Source organism: Limanda limanda, chromosome 19 (assembly GCF_963576545.1).
Source record: "Limanda limanda chromosome 19, fLimLim1.1, whole genome shotgun sequence".
Taxonomy (NCBI): domain Eukaryota; kingdom Metazoa; phylum Chordata; class Actinopteri; order Pleuronectiformes; family Pleuronectidae; genus Limanda; species Limanda limanda.
In genome coordinates this window covers 4,661,298-4,680,913 of record NC_083654.1, presented here as the reverse complement: position 1 = coordinate 4,680,913, position 19,616 = coordinate 4,661,298, and the positions used below count along the sequence as shown (strand labels likewise).

The following is a 19,616-nucleotide window of genomic DNA, read 5'->3' as shown; positions in this document are numbered from 1 at the left end:
AAACTGCTTTGCTGTGATCTCTGCTTTGACATTGATAGCAGCAGTGTTTGTACACAAAGGGCAAGCAAAAAAAAGACCAGCGTACACATGTACACTATAATGCAATCCAATGCAACCGCCAAGCTCAAGTACTGTATTTATAAATCTATCTCTTACTTGGTTTTGTTCAGCCTGTATTTTACATGTGTGTAGCGCTGAATTTAATATGATGTTCTGTATGTTGTAAGTTACAGAATACAAAACATTAATCTCACATACACACACACACACACTTATTTGTAAAATTACAGTATGTTCTTCCTTGCATAATATAAGGTTGCTCAATAGCCTACGTTGTGGTCACATTTAGCACAAGCAACATCTAAATAAATTCATCTCAATTTTGTCCATGTCACCAGGTGCAGGTCAAACTCCAATATACAAGCAAACCTACTGCCCGCTTTGAATGGGCCCAATATGTGTTTTATTACTTTGAACCAACTTCAACTTATATAGCACTTACAGCTATATCACAACCTTGTTGATCCAAAGTATGTAATAGCAAAAGAAGCCCATATTTGCTCGTAAAAAGAAAAATGAATAGCCCAGACTCAACATAGGACCTGTTGAAAAATAAGGGAAAGGTTTTGCTAGTCTTCATGTTAGGATGTCGTGCAGTGACAGTTTACATCTATGATGACAAACTAGATAAGCTAAAACAACGATAAGTTGTTGCGCCTGATGCACAATGATCATTTCCCATCCCACCTGATGCCCTATGTCTTTAAGTTCAGGCTATAAGATTATACGATGTCGTCTGACAACAGCAGATGTCATAAGAGACAAGGAAAAAGTCACTGTAAGAGTGCAATAGAGCAATTGAAAAACAAGCTTCTTAACTTCTTATTTACATAAAGGTCATATTCATGAGGATTTTTAGGATTAAGACATTAAGTCACCATCATTATGCCATTTTAATATAGAATTTAAAGCCAGTTACGTCCAGTTACCTGTGACTTTGCACTTAGTATGACTTGAATGACTGAGAACCTTTTTTCTCCCCCTGGCAAGAACCCTTTTCCATAAATGTCACAGTAAACGATAATTTCCCAAAATATTTACCTGACACCAAAGTATTCTAGCGCTATAATTTTTTTAATGTCAAACAGTATTTCCATGCTGTTCTTGTTAGATTTAAATGTGACACTGACGCCCTCATTTAATATTTTTAGTGAGTGAGACCAACAGGAACACATCAAACCCACTCTTTTCTGACGTCATGGTAAACTGCAGTTCTCACAGGTGTTGGGGCGTTATCACATCCTGCACATTAAAACCTGCTGAAATGCCATTAAGCTTTAGCCACAGTGTGCTGGAAATAATCTGCTTTCAGCCTCTGGTGCTCTACATCTGCTGTGTGTGTGTGTGTGTGTGTGTGTGTGTGTGTGTGTGTGTGTGTGTGTGCGCGCGCGTGTGTGTGTGTGTGTGTGTGTGTGTGTGTGTGTGTGCGTGTGTGTGTGTGTGTTTGAGAGTATGAGTTCCTGTATTTTAAGCTTAGACCAGCCAGAGTGAGCATATTTTGACCAGTCCTGTTTTAGGGTTAACACTTGGTTTTATAGTAAGGGTTAGGGAATGCATTATGCCAATGAGTGTCCTCACTAAGATAGAAGTACAAACTTGTGTGTGTGTGCGTGTGTGAGTGTGTGTGTGTGTGTGTGTGTGTGTGTGTGTGTGTGTGTGTGTGTGTGTGTGTGTGTGTGTGTGTGTGTGTGTGTGTGTGTGTGTGTGTGTGTGTGTGTGTATGTGTACGTGTGCCTGTGAATTTCTATTGGTAAAAAACAGTATTGCTTTTCATGCCACTAATATGAGCGAGTATCTCTGGCAGTGCAGAGGTACTAACTATGACTTCAATCCTACCAGTTTACAGTCTGATTTAAAAAAAGACTGTGTAATAGTGCGTCAGTCGCAATCATTAAATGCTTCGGTTGAGTGTGTGGCCCAATCGTTCACACAAATGTCAAGCATACACTTTCACAGAGAAAGAGGGATTATAGTAAGGGATTATTTCCTGTGTGCGTATGATGAATGTATTTCCTGTCAGCGGCCAGAGTGCTGGCTGGTGTGTCGGCTTCACGCTCAGGATGGTGTACGGGCTTAATACACGACCTTGTGCAGGGAGCAGCCAAGGTGAGGGGGAGGGGGGGGGGAGCAGCCGTCCAATTACATTATGAATATGATTTTCACTGTAATGTCCATTGCAGCAGTCTTATGTGTTTGCCACTTAAATAAAGTCAAATACACAACTGAAATCAGTGGATTATACTGTATATAGGCTGCATTTCCTTAGGGTAGCTGAACTGAATGAACTTCATAGAGTTAACAAACAGTCTGAGTCACACTGGATGTTCATGTTGGATATAAGAGTGTCGTCTGGCACCTATTTCAGGTCATTTCACATCAGGCCTGTTTAAAAAAATGTCATTCACTACTGGAAGAAAAAATAATCTCTCACCTACAAGCTCACATACGTATACATGTACAAATGTTCCACAACAAGTCCCACCCCTAGTGTTAGGGGTTGACCAAACAATGTATCTTGGGCTTAGACCCGGCTGAGTGGATTTTGATAATTAAAGATAAAAAAACTAGCAAGAGCCATTTTCCCCCCTGATAACAGAATGACAAAGGGTGCAGCCAGATCTTTCTCCAGACCTACCTGGGAGAAGGTCACACTATAATGCCAGAGTAACAAACTGCAGAATATAAGAGTGTATCAAATGTATGAAATAGACAAGAGGAAAATAACAAATAAATACTGATACATATGGTGCAAGATGAATCTAACTGAGATGTGATTTACTAAGCTTACTTTGTGCAAATATTTAAGCAATTGTTTTACATTTTCTGAATGACTGTTGGCTTTCCTCTCCGTGTGCAAGATTAGAAGATGAATTACAAAAATTAAGTACACACATGAGTAGGCTAGCTTAGCATAAAGATAGTAGGGGGTAACAAGTAGCCTTGCTCTGTCAAATGTAATAAATATGCATTCAACACTTCTAAAGCCACCTACGTCATCTTAAACAGGTCAGGCTAAAGCTGACCCATTTAAGATGACTAAGATAGACCTATTATTTTTACCCTGTGGATGAACAGATATAAAAGTAATTTGCCCAGTGATGCATCTAACTCCAGCTATCGCACATGAGCAATGTGATAGCAAGACTTGTATTAACTGAGTCACCCCATCCAACTGTTGTTCACCAAAAAACTGTTACATCTTAGAGAAATTAATAATTGTCTGGTTGTTAAACCAGCCTTCAAACATGTTGAGCAAAGGCAATTTGCTAGTTCTCAAAAAGCCAGGCCGACTCTTTGATGCTGGATCACACCTTTTTAACAACATTGTGATTTCAGCTTAAATTTGTGGCCTCTTGAGGGCCGCATAAGTAAGCCATTTTACCACTTTTAAGTTGACATAATGAATAAATGGCCATTTACACATCAGGCAGACATTAGCATTAGCTATCATTTGAAGATGCATTACTTTAAACCCAGTGAATATCTATCTAAAACAGTGGAAACTGGATATAGTGATCAACCTTTTCGATCAAAAAGCTTGAGGACAGAATCGTTCCTTTTCAAATGTTATCTAAATAATTGGGTTATAGTGATCAGGTAGTCTGCTCACATTGGTAATTTTGGGTCTTTTCAAACATGTTTGGACTGTAAAAGCAATTATTTTGACCAGTGTTTACAGGCTCTGTCAGTAATTTACTTCTGATCTGTGTCTCTATCATTTTTGCTGCACACTGCCAACCAAATCGAGCCAAACCAAGCGCCCCTTCATCTCTTCCTGCTCTCCACACATTGACTAAGTTTACAAGTTCTTTTTTTTTTACTTAGTCTGAGTTTACACATGTGTCCTATCACACTTATGTGTGTATCGTAGCGAGAGACAAGATACATTATGAATTAATGCACAGCTCTGAAGAAAGATTTTATTAATTTAAGAGAAGTATTAACATTATGTTGTGATCAGTGCTGATGTCGTGGCATCATTACGAGAGAGAGAGAGAGAGAGAGAGAGAGAGAGAGAGAGAGAGAGAGAGAGAGAGAGAGAGTGTGTGTTTGCGCAATATGGTATCGTCCTTATTTTAAAAGGCGCCGCTACCCTTCCCTTAAGTTCTGGGTCTATCGCATATAAGCTACGCATTTCGGTTATATAAATCAAACGCTTTTAGTGATAGATTTGGCATGTTACGAACGTGATCACCATAAGCAGTTCCCAGTGTACAGTTTGGCTCTGTATCTGCATTAAGCTGCATTTTTCTAGCTAAATCTTCCACTATGTTTGCCAGCTAGTTGCTAACCTTGATTCCTCCTTGTGTCTGAAAACTAGTGCTGAAGAAGCGAGTGAAAGTGAAATGCTGCTGCCTGGAAATTCCACACAATGAACTGACTCTAATAGACTCCACAGAGCTCAGGGATCAGCAGAGTTCATCACCACGAGCGACGCCTTTCACATACAAGCAGTCTTGTGACATTGACTGCAGCCCCATATAATAATATTGATTACAGCCACTTTTCCACATGGTCGTGTTATTGATTTCAATGTTATAATCTCACTCTTGGAGAGAAATCATATTACGCTCGTTTCTGCTGTCAATAAATCAACTGTGTATTATGTCGATTTAGGCCGGAGTCCTACTCCAGCAGGACGATGCTCTTTACCTCCTCTTCCTCACCTGACATCATGTAGAACTGCAGATCATGGATTTGGCACCCTAAAAATAGACTGCTGAACATTCCCATTGCAATCGATCATTCATTTTGCAACCCCCTCCATAATGAGGTGAGGAAATAGTTATTCCTGCCTGTGGTCCGGTCGCTGTGTTTCTCGAGAAATACTCAAGATGACACAAATCACTGTCACAGCTTGAGACACATTATCTTCACAATAAGCCACATCCTTGCCACCACACATGCACAGGTCCTCTATAGCTGTGAGGACATCCAAACTGACATTAACTCCCTATTAACGTTTACCTAAACCATAGGAGCTACGAGCTTAAAAATGCAAACCTGATCTTAAAATGACCAGAAAGTGACAGTCAGGATCTCTGTGTCCTTAAAATTAAAAACATCCTCATATGAACAGTGGGCTGCACTGTCAAAATGTGGTCCCCACACGCACAGCTATCAGCCACAGAATCACACACACACACACACACACACGTGGTTCGCCAGTCATGATAAGCTAAAAATAGCCATTATTACTGTGAATCAGTATTGCCAGTGAAACAGACTCCTGCATCGCCAGAGATCCAGATTTTTTACACTGAAACCTATGAATACAAAACAAGACAGGGCATGTGGTATATGTTATATTATAGAATGCCTCTGAAACAAATTGTGTTTAGAAATTAAAACATATAAACGCACTGTACATATAGCTTACGCGTTACCTAGTTGGTTGCTGTTTATCGTTGCAATCCAGAAAAACTCATCTTTGATGAGATTTACGTTTAGGTGATAAAACGATTAAACCAAAATGTTCAGGAAAAAAAGCCTAAAGCTCTGAAGCCCACAACATCCCCCCTGCCTTAATAACTTTTAAGGCCAAAATTGAAGGAGGACATCTCAAATGACCTGTTTTGGTTATCTCTATGCTGAACGCAGAAATTTAAAAGGCCTACATGTAAGTTTTTGCTATTGTTACATACCCAATGTTAGAATAGCTGAAGCGGCTTACCTACCAACATAACACAAATGTTGATAATGAATCATACTTTTTTATACTTCTAGCACTGGAATGCAATACAAATTTTAATACTTTTTTCTTTTTCTGTCACTGCTTTTCTCCCACTAAGGCTTGCATGCCAACCCAGTGGCCTGGCGAATTGCTGTAACATCCATTTTTCCCTGAAGAAGTATTACTGGCTGAAGCTCTTGGGTGTTACCACCAATCATTCTCAACAAGAAATCCACTTCAGGGTAAAGAAAACGTACACATTGCACCTTTAAGCCTATTCAGCCATTTTCAATCAAACAGTCTTCAATATAAGAAACGAGAGATATCTCCTCCTGGAACTTCAGGACTATGAAGGAAACCAAGAACTGAGAAAGGTATAGCTGAAACTGATTTACATTTGAAACAAGCAAAATCGTCTTGTTTTTTCGCATTGTGTGTTGGAGAACCGTTCTATAATGAATGCACGCTATTTTCTGCAGTGTGAGTCAGTCGGTCTTTCATCCAAAGAGCCAAATGTCCTAAATCAATGAGACAAGGTGGAGACATAAAATTCCCTGACACCACTCTCATTCTCTAATGAAAGGTGGGACAATAGGCCAATACATACAGACACAACAGTATATTGTTCGGGGGAAAAAATACAGTTACATTTTCAATCTGTGGCTGTTATCCACAATTAATATTAAAGATTCTGGTGCATTCTGAGGCAAATCCAAGGCGCTGCAAAAAGCAGACAGCAGGGAGCTCTGATGGCCCATTGGTTAATGCACATACCGCATAACCACAACGTCAACAGTTTGAATCCCGGCCAAGAGGATCTTTGTTGCTTTTCATATTGGTCTGTCTCACCGTTTAGTACCTCTCTCTACACTGCCTGTCAATTAAAGCCAATAAAAGAAATGGATGTCAAAATATACAGTTTCTTTACTTTTCTACGGCATCTTTGGAGAGCTCTATTTTAGGAAATCATGTCTCCAGTCATGTCTCTGAATGAAGCGCTTCTGAGTCCACAGACGTCAGGAACACAGCCAAGACATGAAGGAATACATTCAGGGAACCTTCTGTAGCATGTTCATATCTCACATAATGTAAAATTACGCTTTTTCCAGGACAGGTGCAGAATAACAATGACAGAATGGGTGTAATTCAGATGTAAAGTGAGGTTTTCTCACACCTTCGTCATAACCTCTGTGGATTTGGCCCGACCTGTTCAGACATGCTTCAGACTGTAGGGACCATAGTCAAGTTAACGTCATCAAATTTGAAGCCCAAGATTTAAAATGTGTTGGACATTCAGTGTTAGGAGTACAGGTATTTTTTTAATTTGCATAATCTAGTGCAATGCAGGAATAATAGAGAATGACATATGGTAATTATCGAAATGCTAGCTTTAAGCTGCTGTGGCCCACTTGTTCTTTGTCAAAACAGCAATTTTACTCATTAATTATACATAAGAAAAGACGGGGACAGATTACTAATAAGGCCAACTAGGCAGCAAGCGAGAAGTGTTGACCCCCCCATGACCATTTGGGTCCCTTGTCCCCAGCTGGAACTCACTGAAACATTTATTGTCTGAATTTCAAACAAACAGCCACAAAGAGATGTAAAACAGCTACAAAGAAACGACTGAGGACGACCGCCAAGAGATGCAAAAGGATGCAGGACACACATGATCAGCACCAAGGAGAAACTAAACGACAGAGTCTTGCAGAATGACCAAAAACAATAAGGCGATTTAATTGCAAAGAGACGCAGGACAAAAGGCCAAATGAAATGTAAAACAACGCTTTAAGGCTTTAAACTATCACAAACAGAAGCAAACTGAAAACATTGAAGCACACCACACGACTACATAGTGATCCAAAATAGTGTTGATAAAAACTTTAACTACACACCTTTGCTATCTACCTCGATAAGACAAAACTGAACTCTAACTTTAACTTACCATGAAACTACTGAAATGCACTTCACCAAAATCTTTACATTTTCAAAATAAAAACAATGGACAATAATACAGTTTTTAAAAGTCAGTCATTCTTTTTACTGTGCTATGTCAGGATTATCAGCAGTGCACAACAAACACAGCTGGAGCTCAGTGAGGACTCATTCAATCCTTTTTTACATTAGTATAAGTATCTTAGACAAAATCCTATGTGAAAATAAGTGTGAGAAGAAACTTCACTAAAGAGGGCACTTGCTACAGGACTAGACTTTAATAAGAAATTGCTGATAAAAATGAATACTAAAGCAATAGCAACACAGGATTACAACAAAAAGATGTTAAGAGACAAAAAACACACAATGCAGCTTGTCCTTGACTATCCTTGTGTAAGTGTGTGTGTGTGTGTGTGTGTGTGTGTGTGTGTGTGTGTGTGTGTGTGTGTGTGTGTGTGTGTGTGTGTGTGTGTGAGTGTGTGTGTGTGTGTGTGTGTGTGTGTGTGTGTGTGTGTGTGTGTGTGTGTGTGTGTGTGTGTGTGTGTGTGTGTGTGTGTGTGTAAACATTACTTCTCCTTACCGGTATTGTCTCGAGTTGTCGCTATCAACCTGTGGGGCACTCGAGGTGAGACCTTCAGCCCTGCTCGCACCTGGTAGAACCTGAAGAGGAGGACACAAATGTATCAGTCACACTTCAAACAGTATGAAATTAATAAAATACTATATTTGTTGGTCTAGCAATAGTTTTCTTGAAAACAATCTTTAATAGTGTTCACACACATATTCACTTATAATTTTCATTTCATTCTTTCGTTTTACTAAGTTACCATTTTTCCCGATGATCATTGAAAGGGACAAAAGATCAAAGTTTTCTCTTTTAATACTAAGATTACTATCTCGTAGTTGTTTGCATCTGGAGACCAGCTGCAGTTTGCATCTATGTCTTTCACAAAATGTAGGTCGTAAAGATTTTAAAGGGATTTTATTAAAGGTATTTGGGGTATTTTTTAATAGTTAGCTTATAAATGGTAGGAGTAGGTCATAAAACATAAAACAAGTCATTGTGACCTTGACCTTAGACATTGGTCCGACAGATTTTTTGAATTGACCACTAACTTCTAATCACTTCATCCCTAAGTCCATTTGAAGCTCTGTGCAAAATGGTCAGAAATTCCCTCTAGAGAATACAAATGATTGGACAACCAAAAACATAAGACCTCTGGCCATGGCTGTCGGAGGTGCAGAGGCATACAAAATGATTATCTTGTGCATTTGTCTTGGTATTGCAGGTTTACCCTCATAGTGTGATTTCACTTGGAATTTAACTGATGTGTCTCGGTGGAATAGGGGATATTGTTGCACCGACATTACATTAAATGTCATTATAATCCTGTGCAGTGTGTAAAGTGTACGTTCAAAGCTTCAGGAGTGGTCCTCGTGACATGGATGACAAAATAACAATGTCATGTTAAACAAAATCAGCCATGAATTGTACAAATGTTGATGAATTATTCAAAGATTAAAGGGCAAATGGTCATTAAAAATTAAAAAGACACACTAATGCTCCTCTATTCGAGGGCTGTATATGGTATCAGATGAGCACTGGGTGCTAGAATTCTACAATGCTGGCAAACACTATCAAGGTGAGATGAAACTGTTTTGGAACAAGTTGGGAAATGCGAATAAAGGCAAAGGATTCACGAGAACGAAAAACAATATCAGCACAGTGCCGTGGAAGAGGTTGACTTTTATATGGATTATTTACAAGACTGTCCAGACTACGGGCGGAAGGCGAAACGCCTCTTTGAAAAGGTCACTTTGACAGTTCAGGCCAATGCGGTTTTGTGTAAAAGCACTTCTCAGCTCCCTGGGGACACATCTTCAATCTCAGAGACTGAAGCATGGCTGCGAACACGGTAATAATCAAAGCGTTAGCAACACAACCTAAAGATGAAGACTTGACAGTGAAGAGCATGGAAATCTGGTTTTGAAGAGTTGATAAATAAATAAGGGCTGTTTATGGAGTGAAATAGGTCAAATCTGTGGCTAGTTCCCGGTCAGAAGCTGAACCACAAACCACTCAAACTGAATTTACTCACATCTGAGTGCCCACATTGATAATAACTCTTGGCAAATAAATGCTGGAGGACAATGGAACGTATCAGTGCTTTGGCACATTTGCTCTGGATTAAATTGCAAGAAAACATGTTTCGATATTTGAATATCTGAACGAATCTGAGACTTTGCCTCCATTAGTGGAAAGTTAAAGTGCTGTGCTCCTTGCAGACACCTCCTTTACAAATCAAATGCAGATCCAATCTCTATTTTTAATGCAATCAGACTGCAACTGGGCCATTAAGTGAACAGCTGTGTGCCCCCCCCTAGTCTGGTGCAGGGATTAGCATCAATCTCAGCAATTACATTTTCTGAGTGAGAGGACGTGTGGGTCCCGGTCACTAAACTGTTCTTAATCCATAACTTTACATCGGGACCCAATTCAGGTTTGGTGCTCAAATGGGACCAGTGGTGCTAACGGAAAGTAACATGGGAGCCAGTCAAAAAACAAACATATTAGTGCACTCAGCTGAAGGGATTACCACGATAAAGCTTCAGCCCAGCCCCTTTGGAGAGGGGAAATCATTAAAGCTGGTGTTTCATAGAGACGACTTTAATCTTCCTGCAGACACATCATGATGTTAAGATAAACATGGCCCTTTTCTACGTGATGAAATTATTTGGTCAGTTTGACCTATAATACTGCATATTGAGACAGCCTATTGTGTGAATGTGTTGGACTCGATATGCTTGTACCTCACATCTCTGCTGCCTATAAGGGCAGCTGCACAGATTGTTATTCCTCCATTTCATATCTTTCAGGGCTTGTTATTTTAGCCGAAAAATAATTATCTGAAAAATTAATAGTTTGGGATTATTTTAAACAAGAAAAAACAACAGAATCCACAAAAAAGATGGGCAATCAGTTTCCTGTGCATTAACTTGTGAAATCTGTGTGGTGATTTATAAAGATTAGATCGGAGGTGTCTTCCCATCAATGATTGATATTTTTACTAAAAAAAGTTTAATAAATGATTAATGTACTTTTAAATATGTGATTTAACGCAACATAATCACAGAGTTAGCGACTTTTTTTTAGCAGTTTCAGCTTTTTCCTTTTTCACTCCATTAGGTTTGGGTTATATTCTGCCTTGATTGTGTTGAATACCAAATAGATAATTACCAAAATCTCAGTTTATAAAATAAATTGTTTTCAATTGGGCAACAAATAGCACTTAGCTGGATGTAACGCTAGGTTGTTTTCTCGTGCTTGAGCTGTTTCTCTGAGTGGATTAAATGTTGTGAAAGTATCTAGTTTACAACTATGACAACATTCTTTAACCCAAGAATCCTTAAATATAATCTTTAAATACTTTAAAGTATTACATAATTGTAACAGCTAATATTATGTTATTATTATTTGTTTTATCCATTCTAGTATTCGATGAGTTAAGTTACATTTGTATTATGAGTTCATAACTTCTGAAATGTTTTGAAATAGTTTTTATTTCTAATAAGCCTGTATGTTAACGTATTTATACTATATTATATTTACCAAGTATGTGTTGGCTATAGTTCTGACATTGGTCATTATTGGCTAATGCAATGGGATAAGGGTTTTTTTGTTGTCTTAACGGGATCTATGTTGTCTGATGTCTAAAATAGTATAATATGTTTGTCGTGTTTCATCCCATTATATTCTTCTCTATTTTAATTTCGTACAACAAATGTCACAGATGAGTCATGCGTTCACTCCCTGCCTGCATGCCTTTGCCATCATCACCAAGCCTCTTGTTATTTCAGACCCTTCCACTCCCTCCTGCCTGGCAGCAACCCCCGGCCCCTTCCCACCTTTCTGGCACCTGAATCTTCAAGTAGCTTTAGATGAGAGGTGTAGTGAACTAATGCAGCAGCAGGCTGAGCTTACAACAAGTTAATTTACCAGATAAATATAATGTCCTTAGCATCATTGCAGAATAGTTCATATCCTGATCCTGATCGATCTTACCTAATTTTTTCGTTTAGTGTTAATAATGTGTTAATAATGTGATCTTATTCAAAGGTCACTTCAAACTGTCTTTAACCTGAAATTCCTCAATAGATAACCAGAGGTTTTCTGAAAGGCAGGGACATATTGCCAGTTTAAAACCATTGTACCTCTACTGTTCATGTTATGTGTTTTACAAATGTAAATTATGGATTCAGTTCTGTCTTTCCTAAACAATTATGGTGTCTTCAAAGCCAAAATCTTCGAGTGACAGAGAGTTTGCTGACTTGCCAGTTGTGAAGCCAGGAAATTAACTTAAGTCATGACTCCAGTATTGGGATATCTGCAGAGATAAATCACTTACCCTCTTTGAAAGAGATCCACATTGTGAAACTTGTGCAACTCTACGGAAAACTCCAGTGTTCCCTGTACTTCAGACATGATATATTCCCACTCATCACCTGTCGAGAGAAAAGAAAACCAGTTAATATGACACATCAGACAAACAGACCGCAGGAATGACAGAGACATTTTTTTAAAAGTGATGATATTTCTAAAACTAGCTCACATTGTTATTTCTTCTGTCTGCTGAGATTATGTGACTCATGAAGCCCGCTGGGGAGAACTGATGCATGAGACAGACATCTTGCTCTGAATATAGTTTTCATCATCGCTGATCAGATAAATGTCAGACAATAAATTCCACCCTATGATGTGATTATTTCAGAGTTAAAGCACTGATGTGTGCGGCTGGAAAGAATATCTTTGTTGTATCTGTTTTCAAGTTAAATAATTTTTGGAACTCATTAGAGTTCACCATCTATTATTGTAAATGTCAGCCACAGTACATGGTTATCACTTGAATAATTGTGAGGAATATATCTATCTGCATTATATAGTTCTGTATTGCCTGCAAAATTGGCTATTAGGTGTACATGATACCTGCCTTGTTCAATTAAATTCAATGTTTGTTGCACAGTTATGTTTTACCTAATGTTGTATTGTGAAGGCTTAATGTATCCCAGAGGTGTTTCAGGAGAAGGTTGTAATGTGCCAAGCATTTTCCAAATGGTGTTTCTACCTTGAGAAAATGAAGCTCTTCCTCTCGTTTGACCCAAAAATAGGAAAATATTTTTGGATTGTTTTTGACCGTTAGAGATCAACTTTACAAGAAAAAACTTTTAACAATGATAAAAATTAGAGTTATCTCCAGGGCCTGAGCTGTTCTAGCTTATGTAAACAGTACCTCAGCTCAACAAAGGAGACATATAATCATAATTAATTTGGCTATTACTTGAAAATGTATCACTTTCTTCAACCTGTTCATTTCTGCAGCAACTATTTTCAGCCTCTGTCTTAAGATTTATGTCTTTTAAATAAATACATAAATCTGTCTGATAAAGCCCAGGCTGCTCTGAATGGCCAGCTCGCTATCTCTGTCCTGATTGGTAAACCGCCTCCAGCACATGTAGGAAATATTGGCCTCCATTCTTGCTTTAACTGGCTTTGAAAGGAGGTGTGTCAGACTAGCTGCATGATGTATGATATGCAAATGTGGAGCATTGTGATATAACATGACATCACAATGGTGCAGAGGTATAGACCGGACTATTGTAAAGGCAGGAGCTGTTTTTCGATGGGGGAGATGAACTGTTTTTACCATAAACTTGTTTTTGTTTATGTTTGTGGATCTTTTACATACACAAAAAGCCCTTACCTCACAATGGCATATTGTGTCTCCTTTAAGACAAACGCAGAAAAATGTGTGTGCCTGAACAGCAGACCATCATCAGACCATTAAAAATAAACATCTCTACAAGAGACTGTGATACACCCCAGGAATGCTGAGCCTCAGGTGTGAAAACCCACAAGAAGACCGTTCACCATTAAAAGCAGTGGAAGCTGAGGGTTTTTCCCAACACTTCAAACAAGAACCATCTAACTTTAGTTTAAATACAAAATGTCATAATCATTAGTAAAGAGCACATTGTAGAAATGGACTTTTTACTCTGGCGCATTCTTGAAAAGGTCCGACAGACCTGAAATGCAGTGAATTCTGGGCTGCTGCCAACCACAAGCAGATGAAAGACGTGTGTTCACAGTAAAGTGTATCAGGTAACCCCCTCATTTAATGCTTTGAAACATAATCATTGCATGTGTATTCGGGTAATGTTCCTGTAAGTGCTGTTAAAAACTGGAAGTGATCACTAGCAAGAGAATGTACACACAGTCAGGAAACACTGCCAGACACCTTTCAGAAGTTCTACTGCACCTGTGCAACTCTTCAGCATGGCTGCTTTTCAAAGCATGGTACTGTTTTCAGTCCACCTTCTTCAAGCACTGAATATGTATTTGATAAAAAAAACAACACCAGAGCTGACACAGCATTCTATTGTGAGGAGTTAAAACAAAACAAATATTAGAGTTAATTCCAGCTTGCTGATATTCTGTCAATACAGTTTCTCTCATGACTTAAAACGAGTGACAGCATTTGACTTCATTATCAGACTATTTGCTAAATTAAGCTCATGTAGTTATTGTTGTTACCTTCTACAATTATGCATTATATATGTTGCTCATGTATTCTAGATAAGTTACTCTGCACACGTATTACGTTGCTCACTAAATCTGGCTAGCAGTCTGTTTGTCGCCTACTGCTAAACAGCTATTTGAAAGTAAGATAAATTGAACAACATTGGTTGAATTTCTAATATTCAAACTAAATCATGTTTAATGGTAAATCCTCAAAAAATAAGTTAAAATGTATGCATGTTGCAAGCCAGCATCTTCATAAACAGATTTTTACCTAGTAACTGAAATGAAGAAACGTTAGCATTAGCTAGTCTGTGATTACATCCACGACAGGAACAGGTCCTGTAACCTAACAAACTAATGTCGTTAGCTAATGATGAGCACATGGAATGCTCCATTAGCTAACCAGACTTACTAAAGTGTGTAGCTCACATAAGGCCATACAGCAAACTATACCATGTAGCTTAATCAATCCTTGTAGCCTTCTATGCATTTTGGGGAGGATGGAAAATACAGCTTGACCGGCTTGCTCATCATGATTGCTAAGCTGTCCAATTGTTTTATGAGTGATAGAGCAAGTACGGTGATTAACTTTGTTTTTCCCAGTACTATACCCGCCAAATATTTTGTTATAAAGATTAAGGTTGAACTACTTTGCTAGGCATTTGCATTATTTGGTTTTGCTGGATCACTTTCTTTAATGTACAAATTATGCTGATCCAAGTCCAAAGTCAGTTCTTATTTGTCTCTTATGAGCAGATAAATCTATTTCTGTGTCCTTTCCCAACTGCAGAATTTCATTTGAGCAAATAAGGTGAGTCTCACTTGGCAGGGATGGTCTCCTCAACCTTACTTATGCTGATAAGATGCATTATAAGAATCTTGCCAAGTGTATAAAAAGAAAGGCTGAGAAATCTTCAATAAAACCAGGACCTGAGTTTTTCAAACCCGACAGTGTGGAGGAAGAGCAAAAGACAGCAGTGCAGTAAAAGAATCCTGACCAACACAGTAGCATTGTTGTGCTACATTAGCTGGATACTGCTGCAAACGTCCTGAAGGGATGAGCAACGACACAGTTAATGCGTTTTCTCCTCTCCTTGCTGATTCTGCCTGTCGTGTCACATGGACACTCGCTGGAATAACAGTGAGGCTGCGTGTGTATTGGGGTGACCAGTCATCATAATGTCGAGCCAATTATAGGCCATTAGATGCAAAACTGTGAGGCCGTGGAGAATATACAGCGTCTGATTAAACCAACCAAAGCGGCCTCATTGCTTCCCTAATTCACTGCGTTGAACGTCCGTTATCTGTTTTACACCTGCTGTATCAGAGATTTATAAGAAGGAGCTGCTCACTTCCCTCAGCAATGTGTAGCGTCGGCAGTAAGGAAGAGAATGAACACTGTGAGCTTGATTAAGCCGAGGCTCAAATGTTGCAGGGACTTGGGACTTTAAAACAATCTGTACATTCAGTTTACAGCTGGAGCACATGTACAGGACATGCGCTGATTGTCTGATTGTCTGGCGCTCTGCCAAAATTCATCAATAAGTTAATCAAATCAGCGAGGCACACAGCAAGGCACCCACGCAGACAGCTTCAAAGCCCTACAGCTGTCATTCATCTGGGCAGGATACAGTGTGTGCCCTTTGATGATGATGACAAAGATGATCATGGTGATGAAGATGAAACTGCTCTCCAGGAAATATGTAACTAAGGAATGGAGAATATCTTTAAAGGGTAAAAAGTCAGACCGTCAGCAAATCCCACGAAAAGACCAAAACCAACAATGTGTTTGTTTGTCTGGCTCTTTCTTTTTTCTGACACCCAAACACGGCCTGTCTTTGGCATTCAGCCCAATTTGTTTGCTGTTTTTTAAGGAGAAAAGCTTAAGGCAACACAGACCATGCTTGTTTGGTGAGAGAAATCCTTCATTAATTCTGGTATTGTCATTGTATTTTGTAAAATGTCATCAGCCTCATTTTAGCAATATCTCATGAATAAAAACCTTTATTTACCTGTTTCCATTAGACTGCATTTTGAAACGTTTATTATCAGGATCCAAATGCTTTATTTATATAAATATTACAGCAAATGTGAAACAACTAAGAATTATTAAAGACATGTGTAAACAGGAAACATTCAGTTGATAGTTGCAGACAAGTTGCAACTTGCTCAAGTATTAGCTCGTCTCCTATGCATGTAAGTATCATTGTAAAATGCAGAATTGAACTGCACAAGCTGTTGGCAACAGGGTCAACCATGCTTGTAATTGCTTATCATTGTTGTGTTCTACACTGGTATCTGTGGCTCATGCCAGTTGTTTCCAGAAGGGAGTCATTTGATAGGAGCCTGACGAATCAGCGAAGGTTATGTTTTGACTGAAACGCCCGAATCAGCAAGTTGTGAGTGTTTACTTCAGTGTTTCCAAATCATCTCAGTTTCTCTCTGTCTTTATTTTCAAACTGGACAAGCAGCATTTTCCACTTCTCAATTTTAACGTTCTAAAACTCCAGAGTAGTGTGCACAGCGGGCATATCACATAGCAGATTGATGCTTTTAAAATGAAAACATAGTATTGGGGATGTAGACTCAGCTCCTGCGGTTGTAGTTGGCATGAAAGACTGCAAGGTAATCACAATAAATAGTGTCACCCTCTTTTTGTTGCACAAATCGCAGATGAAATGCATGACAGCCGTCCTCTGATGACTGCTCAAAGCTGCTGCGCTACACATAACTGCACGACCTGTATTCAAGCTAATGCTTATAATTTGCTGTTTGTGCACTTTTACAAACTCACTGATTCTTGCACTTGCTGCAAGTCATTGAACACTAATCATTACAAAACAGCCATCTGCTGTCTGATTACTATTTAATGCACACCACACACACACACACACACACTCAAACGTGTGCTGGCCTTCTTGGATGAGCAGAGTTCGCAGCTCCGGTGATTCCTCCACCTTACGGAGAAGCTAAAAACCCAGCTCTGCCCTCGAGCTTCCCTCTCCTGTCGGTGTCAGCTCAGCCGGGAACGCTGGCCGACGCCTCCAGTCTCGGTCTAGGATGGAGGATGAAGACGCAGCAGTTTCAAGCACAGGTGTCATCGTAGCAGAGTGTGTCTGCTATGCGTAGACACTACTGCACAGCTCACGAAAAAAAAGGGCCGGAAATTGATCTCAGAAAATGCTCCATTCGGTGACTCCAACTCCCTCTGCTGAACACAATAACAAACAAAGGACTCAAATATAATGATGAGTGGAGAAATATCAGCTCATTCAATAAAGAATATCATGATCTGTCAAATCAAAGTCATTAAGACCATGCTTGACAATATCAGGGAGAGAAATTGGACATGTGGAGGCAGAGTGCCCTTGAGAGGAATCCACTCAGCCAACCCAGGAATCATGTGATGGCATAATCTAGCATTAGCTAAAACCTGCATGATGCTGAATCGGGCTCTTTGTTGTTAGAATTACAATGCCGAATCCACACAAAGGCAAAAAAGAGTCACTGAGAGGCCACGAGTTACGGAGTTAAATTAATCAGAGTATGACTTTGAGAGGATTTGACGGACTATCTCCAAAAGAGATTCCCTAATGATTAAAGGGCTGTTTTCTTATTATTTTAGTTAATAACTGTTTTTTGTTTTACCAGCGGGGGAATCCAACTTGCAAAACCTCAAAAGTCTTCTGTGCTGTTTGGAGAGCGGCTCGGCTGGCATGCAATCAGCAGCCAAGATCACAAAGAGACTCACTATTTATATCTTCAACTCACAGGAACTTGTTTGTTGTGAAACCCAAAGTTATGGCTAGTATGTATCAAAACAAACTATAAAGGTGGATGAACAGCTGAGATGCACCAGTCTGGTTGGGCTACTCTGAACTGGTCTTGTGGTTTCCTGCTCTAATGAAATGTTTGCATAAGTCACGAGTGCCTGAACAGCCTCGTCAGATGTAATCTATTTAGCCTAACATCATCATTTTCTTCTATTTTTATCTTTCTCGCAGGCTACCGGGACAAAACAACAACTCTGCGTTGTATCGTTTGGCAGTGGGGGCTTCGCTACGTCAACAACATGTGTGTTGGACCAATCTTATAGCCTCCAACATCTGTGCAAAACTGTTTCTGTAGAGCTGCTCTGACAAACATCCTGTAACTTTAATCACACTGGGCTTCATTCAGGTCATTCCGAGCCCGAGAGTGCTTGAAAACCTTTATTTTGAGAGGCTGGTTTGATTGAAATGCTTTGTTAGCTGATCAGTGTGGAGTGTCCTTGCCCCATGTTGGCCACACACTATAGGTCAAAGAGCCAGACATCCACTCTGCAGCGGCGGGACATGATTCACAAATCTGACTTTCCCCTCAGATCCATTCCCAGTCATCCTGACATTCCGGATCAGTCATCACTCTACAGCTTGTCCCTCGGTCTCTCTGCTGTGATGTGCAGCAACGAGACATCCTCTCATGGACCCTTTCATGCCCACCCCCCCCCTATGCAAGCACGCAGACAACAGTCCCCCCCCACCCACCACCCCCCAGTACCGCAGGCGGACGGCTTCCAGCCCGAACGCAGCCTCACCTTAGCAGTGATGAAGGGTGAGATCCGCAGAGGACTCCGGCTCCAGCCTCCACTCGCTGTGTGGATGTAATGTTTATATCACCGCTTCTCCTGCTGCTGCTGCTGCTGCTGCTGTTGCCATGGTTATTCATCCGGACCCTGTATGTTCTGCAGTCCCTCTCTCTCTCTCTCTCTTTCTCGCTCTCTCTCTAGCTCTCTCTGTTCTCTCTCTCTCTCTCTGTCTCTCTCTCTCTCCCGGCGGGGATTTAAATTTGGGAAAGTGCAGCAGCGTCTGTCGCGGGATCAGAACGCGTGCTCATCCCCCGGGTGCGCGCACGGGAGCTGCATTAAAGACAGTGGGTAGTTCAGGGGGAATATTAATAGTCAGCGCCCAGTCAGTGTGTGTGTGTGCGTGTGTGTGTGTGTGTGTGTGCTTACGTCAGAGCCTGCCCCCTAAAAGCTGAAGTGAACCGTGCAGAGGGAACATTTCAATGCAAAGAAACAAAGGGCGAACGTTCTGCAAACAAAGCAATAATGCGATAATAAACAGGCGGCTGTCACGTGACCCGGGAAGCCGCGAGTGTACCACCACCATCGCCATGCAGTCACCAGAGGTTCAGGGAGCAACGCTATTAGTGGTGAGCCACCAAATAACAGGACGTTTTAAATTACATTCAATCATCTGTGATAAGTGAATAAACGTCTGTTTTTGTGATGACACCTTCACTTTTCAACTGTAGTCGACACAATTCTCTGTGGGATCTGAGTGCAAAGATTTAGTTCTCTGGATTCAGTTATAATTCACTACATAGAAT

The 19,616-nt window shown here is 40.0% G+C and overlaps 1 protein-coding gene across 1 annotated transcript in view; it reads right to left on the bottom strand.

Annotated features, from left to right (window-relative positions):
• fam135b (family with sequence similarity 135 member B) overlaps window positions 1–12,152 on the bottom strand; it is a 35,740-nt gene extending 23,588 nt beyond the window's left edge. The window contains exons 1-2 of the mRNA XM_061093149.1: window positions 12,076–12,152; window positions 8,250–8,329 (exon numbers count right to left, since the gene is read on the bottom strand). Coding sequence (XP_060949132.1) covers window positions 8,250–8,329; window positions 12,076–12,152 — 157 coding nt within the window. The remainder of the gene's footprint in view (window positions 1–8,249; window positions 8,330–12,075) is intronic.
• Between the last annotated feature and the right edge of the window lie 7,464 nt (window positions 12,153–19,616).